This window comes from Orbicella faveolata, unplaced genomic scaffold (assembly GCF_042242905.1).
Source record: "Orbicella faveolata isolate gen_17 unplaced genomic scaffold, um_ofav_v1 contig_34, whole genome shotgun sequence".
Classification (NCBI taxonomy): domain Eukaryota; kingdom Metazoa; phylum Cnidaria; class Anthozoa; order Scleractinia; family Merulinidae; genus Orbicella; species Orbicella faveolata.
Genome location: NW_028301563.1, coordinates 34,300,421 through 34,315,000, shown reverse-complemented (window position 1 = coordinate 34,315,000; position 14,580 = coordinate 34,300,421). Strand labels below are relative to the sequence as shown.

The window sequence follows — 14,580 nt, the reverse complement described above, 5'->3', positions numbered from 1 at the left end:
AAGCTCCCGCTGAGGACCTTTGAGACTGAACATCCTAAGAGGTATTAACACTGCCTAAAAGGTACGACGAACAACCCCCCCCCCCCCCCCCCTCCCCGTTCTTTTTATATGGGAGTTTTCCCCCGGGAAGTGATATGTGTGGCTCTTTTCAGTGCGAACATAACGCATACAAGAGAACAAAACTGAATGATCTTCACTTCATGTGAACATCTCCTTATCTATGCCTTACGACTGGGCTAAATTTACATTACAGGGCCTTTCGTACTCAAGTGATCATTGCTCTTTCCTTATCAGTTTCAAAAACAATTGGCTTGTTGTTAATAGGCTATTTCACATACATGTATGAATACTCAGCTAAATTGAACAGATTACACCATACCATCAAGCGACGATTTATTCACTGTGTCTTACCGCTCCGCCACACCACAAGTACTTTAAAGTGATTCCTATCCTTTTCATAGATAGTTCATTAACACCTGCTACATTTTAAAACTCGGATGCACCCTTTTCTACTTTAATTTGGTTTTCCGCTATAAAAACCCTTGAGCAGGGTAAACATGAGGCTTCTGATAACCCCCATCTACAATGCACTAATGTTTACATCTTGACGAGAATATAAATAATATAACTGCTATTTATTTACATGTCTATTGACTTTTGTTGCACTTAAAGCTGGGTCTACTTATATTACTACACACTTCTGTTTAGCTACGATAAGCCTCTATGCAAACCTCGATTCCCTAACTACTTTTCGCCTCTTTTCATCTTTTCATAACAAATTCTCTCAAGTAGATGAATGTGAATAGATATGAAGCTGTTGAGAGAAATTTGATTGTGATCTGGTATCAAAAAGGCTTAAATTAACGTAACTACTATGGATTACTGCAAGGCAAGCCAGCTTTTCGTGAAAAGTGTACTTACAGTGTCGATTTTGACCTAACCTTAACCCTAACCCTTTCACTTGACCTATATGTAAACGAGCACAATCTTGGGCTATCTGCCATTACCTTATATGTATGTTGTGTAAATTATATACTTAGACACGTATGATATGCGTCATTATACTGTTAAGGTGGTTCACTACACTTGCTATGATTGCTTGCCAGACGTCAGTATTAATCGCGCGTGCAAAAATGACGCAAGTAACCCTAAGAAAAAAAGAAAACCGCTTCAGCACTTGAAAGGCGTTAAATTTTTGCTTTTATTTTACTTTGCATGAATGTTATATCAGAGCCAATTTCTTATTCCTGAAATTTTGAGGTGGGGTCATACGGGTAGATTCTGAGAAAAACGTGACTCGTTCATTTTGGCCAATTGTTGATGTTTAATTGTACAAGTTTCACATAGAATAGCAAACAGTAAACAAAGAAAGGAAAAACATCTTGGAACATTTTTGAAAAGAGGTAGAAGTTGAGCTGTTATAATCCATCAAAACTGTAGTAAGCCACCTTAAAGTAGAAGAAAATATATATTATGTCATTTGTCATAGCTTGTAACGACAACAAAACAATTCATAACTAAAACTAGGTCAAACAAACCTATATTTACTACTTGTTAACTTACTGACTATAAGCCGTACGTTTAATTGGATGTTCTGTTGATTTTTCTTTCTTTTAATTTAACAGCTGCTTAAAGGAACTACGTCACGGTTTGTTCATCTTTATGTTTAGCCTAAATATTTCGAAGTTAGTTATTTGTAATACGTGTTAATCTTCTCCATCCTTAACCATCCTTGTTCCCATATGGTTTATTGTTATCTCTTTGGTGTTTTTCTTTCTTAGTAAACTATTATTTTCAGGTTTTCTTCAATTGAAAGGTAATTTTGTAAGTGGCCGAAATAACTCAAAATATCGTGACTGAGCTCCTTTAAGGTTCTGTGAGCTTTATGTACTTCCTCCTTAGATACGAATTTCTCTGCAGCTCGGAGTGATAATGACAATGCCCAGCTGACCAGACTCTTCTTGTTATATGACTAATGTTCTTGTAGCTGTTGTGTGTTGTATGAGTTATTATGATGTAGCGGCGGTAAAGGATTCTGATGATGCATGTGTATGGACGGTATCTGTGGGTCCACTGTCGGGGGATGGGGAGGGTTTGCTTGCGGTGGTAGTTGCCGTGGCGGTGGCTGTGTCATCTGCTGAAGTCTTTTTGTGAGGTCTTCTATTCTTAAATCTTTTAAGTGCAGTAAGTGTTCAAGTCTTCGAATTTTTACATTTAAAATCTGCAAATATGAGAGAAAGAAAAAAGAAAAGGAAAAAGTCAGGTTTTAAGTATTACACTTCCAGCCATGCACAGATCACACTGTGCAGATCCCTACACGGATATGATCCCAGAACTGAATAGAGGTTGGTGATAAATTAACAGTGATATGTCATTCCATGCATAATACCTGCATATATTATTAAAAATACTGTGCAAGCCCAAAATAAATCTCACTCTCAATCACCCCTTTCTTAAGTGGTGAGTGAAAGCAACAAAACTCATTCACACTCTCAGCTTCTCTAATTTACAACTTTTATTTAACGCCTTGTGTTTGTAGTCGACATAATGCATGCCCTGTTTGGGTAATTCCAGGGGATTATTCTCCCTAATGCCCATGGGCTGATTACAGGTGTCCAAAAACAAAGCAAATACCACATAATAGTAAAACTACCTTTTAACCTCCAACGTTCTATCTTTATGGAAAATCACAAATGTTGGCCTGGCTGTATTTACCTCACTATTGCTTGGTCCATAGAGCAATGTCTCAGTTTGAGATTTTCCCATTAAGATCTCACTCTTGGTAAATAAATAGTTAACAATCTCACAATTCTTCTCACCTGTACAGTTTCCTGGGAGGCGAGCAAAGCCTGTTCTTTTTCTTCAAGTAATAATCTAGGATCCATTGTGCCATTGACATCTTGATATGACTGAGAGCGAGGAACTTTCCTACAGACCAAATGAGAACAAAGATTTTCCATTTATGAAACCATGTAGGTATAATGTTATTAACGAAAAAACAATAGAGGACATACTCTATAGAATGGGAGGCGCGGTGGCCTCATGTTTAGTGTCCTCAACTCCGGATCAAGTGGTCCGGGTTCGAGCCCTGGCCGGGGACATTGTGTTGTGTTCTTGGGCAAGACACTTTACTCTCACAGTGCCTCTCTCCACCCAGGTGTATAAATGGGTACCGGCAAACTTAATGCTGGGGGTAACCCTGCGATGGACTAGCATCCCATCCAGGGGGGAGTAGAAATACTCCTAGTCGCTTCATGCTACAGAAACCGGGATAAGCTCCGGCCTGGTGGGCCACTAGGCTTGTATGCAGACTTACTTTTACTCTATAGAGAGTACAGAATAGCCATTTATGGAAAATGTTTGGTCCAATTAGATGGAGTGTTGCTTGGAGGTGATTAAACAAGGTCGTTGTACCACAGAAACAGGAGAACTAAATCCTAAATTTTTACCAACAGAAAAAACCAGCAAGTTCTTGTCAAACATACCCTTTTCCTTGATGAGCAGGACCAAGCTTTGACTTTTCACCAAGCGGTCCAGCATAAGCTCCACCTTTACCATCCTTACTCTTATGACGAGTGTTAGGACCCCTGGGACTGTCACCGCTTGTTTTGTCCAGGCCTGTATAAGGGACTGGACCAGACTGATACGGGTAGGTACCAAGGGGGCCCACAGCCTGTTGTTAACAAAAAAAGGTTTCAACAAAATAATTTCACATTACAGAGCTATTGAACTAAACTAAAAGTAGATTAAAAGAACTTTTTACTCACCTCATTAACTGGATTTCGTTGTTGTGCATAACCAGTATTGAATGCATAACCGTAGTTATTCTCTGGACCTGGGAGATTTACACATTAAATACAGCATTTCTCAGTGTTCGAAATTATGCTAACCAAATAATGAATTGAGGCAAACTCTTCAGAGTGGAGAAAATTAACTGGTTGCTGACTTGATGTCATGGTTGGAAAAGTATTGTGTTGGGAGAGATACTTCAACCAAGTTGATGGTTAAAATAGTGAAACTCAACAGAGCAAAGCAAGAGCCCATTCCTTAAAAAGTATTACAAACATAATCAAAAAGATCTGAACATTCTGATCTTTGGTCTGTCGTTGTATTAAGTTTGTATTGATTGCTGCTTTTAGTTGTAATTTTTAATTTCGTTCCATGCCAAGAGTTATACTTTGAGTGTAAATTTAGATATTCACTTCAAACTCAAAAGCATATTTGAGTTGTGAATAATAATCTTCTCACCTAAATATGCCTGGCCATCATCATACATGTAAGGCTCATGGTCAGTTATAGGTCCATTTGGCGAGAATTCATCGTACACTTGCTGTTGCTTCCGTAAATTGTCAGCTTTCTTCTTTGCGATGTATTTCTCAATCTGAAATTAGTTAGCACAGCATTGTTACCGGCACAGCTGGAATCTTGAGAGTTGAATTGAAGGCAGATTCACCCGCACAAGATTTGCTGTCAAGTGATACTGCATCAGTTATCTTTTGGTAAAATGGATCGTGTAATTATTGACTTCTTGTTCAGACAGAGTCTCAGGATTTCTTTTCAGACAGTGCCTCAATTTGACAAGGCGAATAGAAAAGGAAGGTTATTAAATTAATTTAAAAAAATCAAGGAATCCTTACCTTCATTCTGAGATTGGCCAGCACCACCTCGATCACTCCTGGTTTACATTCAGCAACATCCTTTACAGTGGACTTGGGTACAGTGTAGCTCAGTTTAGACAAGACCTTTCCTGAAAGTAAAACAACACAGAAACCTTCAAAACACTTTTCCATACATTCAGTAACTATTTTAAACAGTCAGGGACTGTACTTACCACCAAACAACCTAAAGAAAATGTGCGCACCAATTGGCCAAAACTCTTGTTTCTATAACTCGATAGAAACACAAAACTAGCATGAGCTGTTGACAAAATGATGGTGCGAGTAAAGAGAATTTACATTTCGATGATCAACGTATTTCCCAAACATGTTCTCTGTGTTTCTATTGAGTTTTGGTATAAATCTAGTAGACTACTAGGCTACACCACTCCTGTCTATCACAGAATAGATAGTGAGTAGTGTAGCCAATCAGAGAATGGCATTTGTGATAGAACACAAGTAGAATTATACTAAAACTCAAAAGAAACATGGTAGATGCTTTCTATTTCTTAAATAAAGCATATGCTGAAGCCTTAGGTGACACTTACTATTGAGTGTATCCCAGTTAGTCAGCTTCTGGGCTTGTGAACTTGCTGAAGAATAGTTGTGGATCTCTACCATCTTAGGCAGAAAATGTGCCACAATTTCTGCTACAAGCACTGAAAAAATATTTAAAATGATCTCATGGTTAGTGCGCTGTGCTAATAGCCTTAATTGAATTGCAATGAAAGATCTGACCATGTCAGCCTGAAAGATTTTTTAATTCACTATTTAGTTGATGGACAATTTAGTAGCATTTTTAAACTGTTGGCAGATGAATGAATTAGGCCAGTGAAAAACACAAAGGCCTTTAGTCTATTGTAGAACGGCTCAAAGCTTACACTTGGAAAAATACAAAATGATTTTACATCGTAACATTATAGCACAGTCCATGATAACTCAATTGACCCAAGAAAATTGAATATCTTCATGTTTAGTGCATTTGCATTCGTGTCACACAATTCAGAAAATAATCCCGCTCGTAATTTCAAATCGGATTTTGAAACTACCTTGCCTGATTAGTAATGGTAATAGGACTGAGTGGAGTCCAATTCGGTCTGTAATCATATGAGTGATTAACAAAATCGGACGACCGCGAAGCGGGAGTCCGATTTGTTAATCACGAGTATGATTACAGACTGAATTGGACGACACAATGTCCTGTTACCAATTAATCAAAACTATGACAAAATTCGAGAAACGAATAAACCATCGATTGAGTGCTGAACAATTAAACGTCGTTATGAATGCTGAAAAACACAGCAATTCACTCAACAAAGTGCACCGCAACAGCGCGCGCAAAATGACGTGTACTGTCCAATTACAAGTATGACGCATATACACTGTCCAATTAATGCTCAAATCGGGCTGCTGATAGCCAATCACATTCAAGAATTTTGTTATAGTTTTGATTAATAATGGTAATAGGACTGAGTGGAGTCCAATTTGGTCTGTAATCATACGAGTGATTAACAAAATCGGACGACCGCGAAGCGGGAGTCTGATTTGTTAATCACTCGTATGATTACAGACCGAATTGGACGACGTGAAGCCCTGTTACCAATTAATCAAAACTATTACAAAATTCGAGAAACGAACAAACCATTGATTGAGCGTTGAACGATTAAATATCGTTGTGAATGCTGAAAAACACAGCAGTGTACTCAACAAAGTGCACCCCAACTGAGCACGCAAAATGATGCGTACTGTCCAATTACAAGCATGACGCGTACACTGTCCAATTAATGCTCAAATCGGGCTGCTGATAGCCAATCACGTTCGAGAATTTTGTAATAGTTTTGATTACTCCCTGAATCGTGCTGTAATCTGTTCAGTTACTATAACTAATTGCACAGTAGCAAACGTGAAGTGCATAATTTTAATCTCAAACAAGTTTCTGTTAGAAATTATCAGATTTTACTAATTCTGGTCAGTTATAAAACGAATCCTGCAACACACCAATGAAAATATAAAGTGCGTTATCTACCTCCATCACTGAAATCTCTCCATATATTTCGCTTTGGACGAGATAAATTGATTTCATCAATCCAAGTATAAAGTTCTTGAAGTCCTTCCTCGTCTAAAGTGGTAATAAGCTGATTTGGCGAGCCCAATACACCAGACATAACGTAAATATAGCTTTAACGTTCAACTTGACCTTTTATAAATCGTAGTGTTTGCCATATCATCTATAAATGCTACGCAATATCCCTTGAAACTGTCACAATTACACACTGTTCAGACCGCCATATTGTTTTACACTCATTCTGTTGTCATGACGTCAAAACACCACAGCAATGCAGCATGGGACGTAATTGATAAATATCCAATATGGCGGCCGTATTAACGAGATAGAACACCTTGGGCTTTCTGTGAGTGTTGTATTGAAATTCATTGCATTGTTTTGCTTTTTTATCTCGTTCTTTGTCTTTAGAACAGCACTGTATCTTGTCTTTTATTTCTTTTGTATTATGTTGTCTGTGACCGGTGCCTACAGAAGGGACTGCACAGCCGGGACAGAACACAGAACAGAAGTTCATCGAGAAAAAGCCATTTTCCCAATGGCTTTAAATTCCACACAGTCCACAGAAAGGTCTTCTTCCGATACTGGAAGAAGTGCTGATAGAGACTGGCCTGATTTCGTTTGCGGTGCTGGTGCAGCAGCCACAAATATTATCGTAACTTTTCCCGCCTACAAAGTGATGTTTCGACAGCAAGTGGAAGGATTAAGATTTCGCAAGGCGTTAAGACAGGTCCTAAGAGAAGGTGTTTCAAACCTTTATCGGGGAGTTGGACCTCCGTTGATGCAAAAAGGGACTTCATTATCTATTATGTTTGGCGCCTACCACAAGTTTCAAAAAGAACTCTCTCGGAATTTCACTGGCATGGCTTCAGTTACGACAAATGCCTTGGCCGCAATGCTAGCTGGAACTATGGAAGCAATCTTAACGCCATTTGAACGAGTGCAAACGTTACTGTCTCATCGTGGCCATAATGAGAGGTTCGTCAACACATTTCATGCGTTTAAGGTTGTAGGGATGCAATATGGTTTCCGTGAATATTACCGTGGTCTCACGCCTATACTGTGTAGAAATGGACCTTCTAATGTGTTATTTTTCGGCCTGCGGGGTCCAATAAAATCCATGTTACCTGAAGCAAAGACTAATATTGGCAATGCAGCCAATGATTTTGTGAGTGGAGCAGTTTTAGGAGCTTGTCTGAGTACTTTCTTCTTTCCAGTTAATGTTGTTAAAAGCCACATGCAAAAACAGCTTGGTGGAGAGTTCGTGAGCTGTCTCAGAGCTTTCACTGTGGTTTTCAATGAGCGGGACAGGAGAGTACGGCGCTTGTTTTATGGAGTACCGCTCAACTACACAAGGGCTTTATTGTCTTGGGGAATGATCAACTGTACGTATGAACTTTTGAAGAAGTTGATTTGTTATGGAAATTTTCTTAGTAACAAGAAATATGCAAAGACATAGTTAGCATGATGGGGGTTGATAATTACAGTGCGACAATTCAAACCAGACCACCTGGAAGAAAACCAACCAATCAAAACGTAAACTGAGAACAATGGTCTGTTTGACATGAAAACATGAACAATATCAACTCCTCCACATTATATACACCCTTAGAGATTCAGTCCTTCATGGCAAATTATATCATAACAATATTATTACGAATCTCGCTCGAAAAATTTAGCTTGAAAATTCATTGTATGACAACTAAACCAAAACCATTCAAAAGCATACAAAATCAAGGATTTATTTGAAACTAACCAATCAACAAATTGCAAAGTTTCCTGAGAGTTTCACTTTGCACTTTGTTGGGTTTTCAATTTTGTTAAGAACTACAATCTTTGTATTCTTCAATGTTATTGGTTTATTTCAGAAAAAGATTGCCATCTTTTGTTCTCAAGTAACGTTCTGATTGGTTAACTCTTTTCCAAGTGATCTGGTTTGAGTAGTCGCACTGCAATGTCTCTTTTTGCATTATTTTCAAGACATGCTGATTAACTGACATGATTAGCTGGAATGTAGCCCTCATGAATGCATTAATTTGGCTTCTCATCCGGTGAAGCCAGTCAAGGGATTCTTTACAACAGCAAATAATATTATATCAAAGATTGTATGACAAGAAAGGATTGTGACTAAGATTGTGTGATGAGCAAAAACCCTACATAAAATGAGACCTACAATGTTAAAATTATTAGAGGAACTTATTTTTATATGTTAGCATCTGTTAGATGCATAATATGCAATTGTTTACACATGTACATGTGTATGTAGCTCACAGTGACGAAACTGTTTTTTGTGGCTTTGCGTGCCTGTCATGTAGCCACTTGTTGGTTATGCAGTGAATTTTTTCCAGTATATTTTATAAAATTTAATCATTGTAACGTGCACTTTTAATGGTTGTGTATTCATTTTGCATCAGACTGCAATGCATGATGCATTTTGCTGCCTTATTTTTAAGATATGGCTGCTTCTTGTTAAAGGCTGGTTTTCTTTAATGAAGAAGTTGCAGTCGGCATCTTAATCATGAGCACAGCATGATACAATCTAGTTAAAACCAAACCTACAAAGTCAGAAGAAGAACACTGATTCTGCTTATGGCTTCATGGCATATGATCTAGTGAAAACTCCATTGTCAGAGTCAAAGAAAAAATGCTTTTTTTCATTTGGAGCTTCCTATCAAGACATGCAGACAGAATCGATTACTGAATTACTTCACTTAATTTCTTCTCTCCTCTGGGAGAATAGGGCCAAAATATGTGTCCTTACCCTAGTCTGATACACCTACCAAATTTCAAAATGCATTGTAGATGTTGCTCTCTAACAAAAAGAATTTGCGAATCTTGCCTTTAGCCATTACAATAGAACCCTGCCTTACAGCCGACCCACTCCTATGGCCACCTCGTTAGTCAGTCATTTTCTTATATATTTTGAAGAACCCCTTTAATACAGCCACCCAGTTAATATGGTCAGATTTTTGTTGTTCTTTGGTGACCAGATTAATGGGGTTCCACAATATTTCTAATGAGCAGTGATGGAATGTGTCTCCTTAACCACTTAAATAATAGCATAAAAGAGACTGGTCACTAGGAATATTACTTTCCATATGAAGCTTAATTGGATTATGCAAATAATATTCTTCTATTTAAAAGATTGTGAAACTATTGTAAAGAAAATGTACACTGTATAATTTGTATTACATGTATCAATATTATTTATGCCCTTTTAAAGAAATTCTTCTTGATGACATTTTCAACAAAAGAAATGTACAATGATGAAATGAATTTGAAAATTGACTACATGGTGATTAAGATATTAAATTGTAAGGGGGATCGACAAACTGGCATAATTTATTATGAAGATATTCATAAGGAGTCTTGAAGGGGGAGGGGTGGGGGTGGGTTTAGCCTGTTCCTCAGAAATAAACCATTTTACGGTTGTCTGCTAAGTGACCTGGCCTTTGAATGGCAGCGAGGCTGGAGGTGTCCTTAGACTCGGTGGAAAAAGGGCGTTGGTAATTTTTTGTCAAAAGTGAACTCTCTTTGTTATATGGGAATACTTCCACCCCCCCCCCACCCCCCACCCCCCTTAGCCCCCGCCGGTGTTGACCATCGTCCTGGTTTTTGAGTTATTGTCGAGGTATAACAAATGCAAAAAATTCGTTTTTAAACAAAACAACTAAAGAAACCTTTTGTTTTGCCGGATCAGCCAATGAAACGATGCACATTCGTTGCGACACAGTGATTTGCTAATTATTTCACGGTTTTCTGCGTGTGAGGCTATATTCTGTCCAGGCCTAAAGCGACAGGATTGTTGTGAAGATTAATCAAAAAATCGCCCAAATTACGAAGACCAAAGTTGTATAACTCTTACACTGGGCTATACTGCCAACGCGAAAGACTTTCCCCTTACCGAGACTGACAACTGACACAATGGTAACTAGTTGTCTTGCTACTAAGAGAATTGTTTTGTAGTCAACACTTTTGACTTTGCCGAATTAATTTCAAAAACTTTTCTGTTATCAGTTGTGATTATGACTTGATACATAATTAGCATTAACAGCATTAAAGGAATCATAAAGAAGAGCCTTTTTCACGCTCTGTTTTCTCACTTGCACTACAATGTAATCCCACGTGGATGTTGGGCAATTTCGGGTAGAAATTAAACAACAAAGTTGCCTGAAATTGCGTCACATATGCCGTTGAGCAAACGTAACCGTGAAAAGGGCCATAGATAGTCAGATCAGACTTTTTCATGGAATATACATGTTCCATAAAGGACAACTGATCGCGCCTGGTTTATTTGAAGGATGAAAGATATAAATATACCGTGTGGCACGAATATTTTGAGGGTCATAATTGCTGCGATTTTGGCAGGTTTTTTTCACGATCCACAAAAAAGTTTCCGGAAAAATATTCACCTCAAAAATTTACTCCGGCAACGGCGAGATTTTACATACAAAAAAACAAAAAAAACACGAGTAGAATCTTGATGGTGCCATTTATCTGAAATGTCTCTTTCATTCAGAGACAAAAATAAAACGTTTACACGTTAAAGCAGCTCGGTCATGGTATTTTGAATAATTTGGCCATGTACAAAAATTACCTTTAAATTGGACGAAACGTGAAAGTAGTAGTTTGCTAAAATCGGAAAACTACAAATAGATAATAGTAAACCATAAAGGAACAAGGATAGTTAAGGATGGAGAAGATTAACACAGATAACAAACGACAAACTTGAAAAATTTAGCCTAAACTTTTCAAGATGGGCAAACCGTGACGAAGCTCGTTTAAGACATAATACAACAAGTCTCTAATTAACAATTCGAATTTTTATTCCATCCTGCTTTGTGTATATGTCTTGTTAAACAATATTTTCCCAGTTTAAGCTCTTCAACACAGTGTTTCTTGAGAAGAGGTTCTTGAAACAAGCCAGAGAGACCAGCAGTCAGCTTGCCACAGGCATTTCCTACAGTCAACAAACACAGTGCGAATTCTCTTCTCTCGGGATCCGCGATCAAGTCAGATACCGTGTGAGCCGAATTGAGGTACATTGACCCTGCCGTGAAACCCTCTGTCATGCAAAGTGCGATGATAATTTCGACACGAGGAACAAAACGAAACCACGAAGCTAGGAAGAAAAAGACACCGTGAAGAAAAGCTATCAAAGCTAAAATCCATGTTCGTTTGACCTTTATGTGTTGAACTAGCTTAGGACTGACCGCAGCGACTAGGAACAAGTGTGACCGACCCATGAACTTGCCGATATGATAAGATAGTATGTAATACGGATAATGGTCCCTTGGACCGAAAGGCGCATTTGGGAACGCAAGAGTTGTGATAATGGCGTGATTCGAGAAGTACTCTGAGAAGTAAGTTATAAAAAGAAATAGAATGAATGGAAAAATGTCCTTTGCGACATTTAATCTGTCCGAGAATGAGATGCGTTGTATACTTTCTTGTTTATCTTCTGTAAGTAGATTGTCTTCACTCTCGGTAAAATTCTTTTTCTTGTCAAAAGGCTCTTTATCCAAGAGAGCGTAGAGGAGGAGTAGCAGAAAGGGCCAGGGTATTGTCATCATAATAGTGGTGCGAGGCGCTAGGCATGACCACGTGGTTAAACCTGTCAATCAAATAAAATACACACTTTGTATTAGATTCAGAGTCAAGTGAACATTGTCAAGTTTGCTGATAAAAAATCGTTGCAACATTCAATTTTGTGAATTGTGTTATATTTTTTCACAGAAATGAGATCTGCAAGCCATGAGTTAAGAATTGGACTGTACAATCCCCCCTGAAAGAGAAGAAATATTTACTAAATGACTTTCCCCGTCCGCCAGGGCAGACTGTGAATCTATCATTGCCAACTGTCGCGGGAAAAGTTGATGCTTCTCTTGAAGCCCGAAAATCGTGAGGAGAGATACTTGGTGCGAGGGTTATTCAGAGAGTTCACATGTAGCTGGTAGAGTCCAGGCTGACAAGACTCATTCTGCATATTACTTACTTGTGTAATAAAGGGGCCCAATAAAGGACGCCACTCCCACACCAGCCACAAAAGCGCTGACTGTAATATGTTCGTAGAACGCAGTCAGAGACAGGAACGTTATTTCACTGGTAGCCACTCCAGACTCTATGATACCCACGCCAGCGAGTCTTCCCGAGATACGTTGCGAGCAAACGAGCGCTGTTAATCCTCCAAGGAAAAATGCAATGACGAGTACGATTTTCTTCAAATACGAAATACGCTGGAAAAACCACGGGGCTGTGAGCTTGATGGCGAGAACTGGGATAGCAATTGATAAGATCACTGTTGTTGTGGCAATCGTTGATCCTGCAAGAATGTCTTCGGCTGCTATCAAACAGATTTCGTCGTAAATTAAAGAAAGGATTCCGAAAATAAAGAAGCAAACTATATTCCTTCCTTTTTCTGGGGTCTTGTTTTCAGTCATGCTCAGAATCAGATGAAGGTACAGCCACTTCACTTGACAATTTCAATTTGTCCTTTAACCCAAGATTATTCTACTTTTCTTGATTTACTTCGTTCTGTTTAAAATTGAGGTAGTTAAGTGCTTAAATCGAAGAACTGCCAAGGCAGGCTTCCAGTCATCCGGAATCTGAAATTAATTACACACAGTTTAAATGACAGACAAGAGCTGATGGATAACTTACGTCTTCAGCTCTCTAGTTATGCTGAAGTTTCGTGTGCGTTGCCGCATCATCCCTTCACGGGAAGTCTGTAATTTATACTCGTTGGTACATGGTGGGTAAGTTACAAAACCACTGAAGCTTCTCTGAATAAAGGCATTTTTAGGTATAACAATAAAATAAGGAAGGAATGTTCCGCGCAACTCCGCGAAATCTCCCGTTATGTTACAAAAAAAAAAAAAAAAAAATGCCATAAAATAAAAATCTCCTGTTATGGCAACCTTCGGGTGCCAGTATCAACAAGGTCAATCAATGGTCAATTGCAGGTTGCCAAATGTAAATCGCCCAGGTGTGAAACGGTCAAAAACCCTTTCCGATTCATTTTACTGCGTTACAACCCAATTGTAAAATACTTAACTTGCTCTCATCTGTCTTAGGTCTTTTTTTTTTCAATCATTATAGGATTTTGATCGAAAATTATAAAGCGGTACGCGGCTTTGTAACTGATCATTTCTGAAAATTTTCAATAAGCATAGCAATGATTCTTCTTATTTAGAACCGATTTACAAGTGATAAGCAAGAGTTTTAACTTACCTTGTATATGACCTGCGAATGAGAACAGTGATGATGAAAGGTCTTATAAACTCTGATATTTTCAAAATATCTTGAACACAACCCGTTTTATCACGGACACGTGATTCATATCCCGACCCCCCACCCGTCTCCACTCAGAAGAAATGTACCTGCCCCACAACCTGTTGTATTCATCTTTTCAGTCTTGACTCATATTTCTTTCTGTACGTACAATGTAGCTGATATTTAGATCTTAAAAAATCGTAATATGTAATGAGGAAGTCACAACAGCCCTAGATGGTTTTCCTCTTTTCAGAATAAGTCGAATTCGAGTTTGGAAATGTATTAGTTTTTCAGGAGAGAGGAAAACCGTAGATTCCTCGGAGCAAGGAAAGAACCAACAACAAAATCGACCTGCACAAGGCACTAGGCCCGTTACCGTGGAAGCGGGGTATGTATTTCACTACATCCCTCCCCCTCCCAGTGTTAACCTAACATGATACCTAGAACTAAAGGTTTGCGTTGAGACAATTCTCAAACCGTAGACCAGTATAGTTTGAAAGCCTTTGCGGATATTCGACCCCTTCTAACTCTCTAATTAAAATATCCTGATCGGTAGATGCTTACCCGCTCGCGCAAAACTAGGCACAAACT

At 38.5% G+C, this 14,580-nt stretch overlaps 3 protein-coding genes across 4 annotated transcripts; 1 reads left to right on the top strand and 2 right to left on the bottom strand.

Moving 5' to 3' along the window:
• Positions 1-376: 376 nt before the first annotated feature.
• Positions 377-6,975, bottom strand: LOC110049132 (sperm flagella and cilia-associated protein 1-like). The gene is made up of 8 exons (XM_020754908.2): positions 6,682-6,975; positions 5,204-5,314; positions 4,638-4,747; positions 4,249-4,381; positions 3,768-3,835; positions 3,486-3,673; positions 2,820-2,928; positions 377-2,221 (listed from the first exon to the last, which is right to left on the bottom strand). The coding sequence occupies exons 1-8, from the start codon at positions 6,818-6,820 to the stop codon at positions 1,973-1,975; spliced, it is 1,107 nt and encodes a 368-aa protein (XP_020610567.1). The 5' UTR covers positions 6,821-6,975; the 3' UTR covers positions 377-1,972.
• Positions 6,976-7,000: 25 nt separating this feature from the next.
• LOC110049133 (mitochondrial nicotinamide adenine dinucleotide transporter SLC25A51-like) lies at positions 7,001-10,049 on the top strand. Of its 2 annotated transcripts, XM_089271711.1 has the most exons (2): positions 7,001-7,066; positions 7,192-10,049. In XM_089271711.1, exon 2 carries the CDS (start codon positions 7,256-7,258, stop codon positions 8,174-8,176), a length of 921 nt encoding a protein of 306 aa, XP_089127837.1. In that variant the 5' UTR covers positions 7,001-7,066; positions 7,192-7,255; the 3' UTR covers positions 8,177-10,049. The 2 variants fall into 2 exon arrangements, with proteins under 2 accessions (XP_089127837.1, XP_089127836.1); XM_089271710.1 differs by having other exon boundaries at positions 7,016-10,049.
• Positions 10,050-11,525: 1,476 nt separating this feature from the next.
• Positions 11,526-13,937, bottom strand: LOC110049099 (battenin-like). Its single transcript, XM_020754869.2, has 2 exons — positions 12,713-13,937; positions 11,526-12,331 (listed from the first exon to the last, which is right to left on the bottom strand). The coding sequence occupies exons 1-2, from the start codon at positions 13,155-13,157 to the stop codon at positions 11,526-11,528; spliced, it is 1,251 nt and encodes a 416-aa protein (XP_020610528.1). The 5' UTR covers positions 13,158-13,937.
• Positions 13,938-14,580: the final 643 nt, after the last annotated feature.

Coding starts and splice junctions, on each gene's coding strand:
- LOC110049132 (XM_020754908.2), bottom strand. CDS start 6,820: ATGTCTGGTGTATTGGGCTCGCCAAATCAGCTTATTACCACTTTAGAC. Junction 4,748..5,203: donor TAACTGGGATACACTCAATA/GTAAGTGTCACC, acceptor TTTTACTTTCAG/GAAAGGTCTTGTCTAAACTG. Junction 2,222..2,819: donor CCTCCCAGGAAACTGTACAG/GTGAGAAGAATT, acceptor TCATATTTGCAG/ATTTTAAATGTAAAAATTCG.
- LOC110049133 (XM_089271710.1), top strand. CDS start 7,166: ATGTTGTCTGTGACCGGTGCCTACAGAAGGGACTGCACAGCCGGGACA.
- LOC110049099 (XM_020754869.2), bottom strand. CDS start 13,157: ATGACTGAAAACAAGACCCCAGAAAAAGGAAGGAATATAGTTTGCTTC. Junction 12,332..12,712: donor TGGGCCCCTTTATTACACAA/GTAAGTAATATG, acceptor TTTGATTGACAG/GTTTAACCACGTGGTCATGC.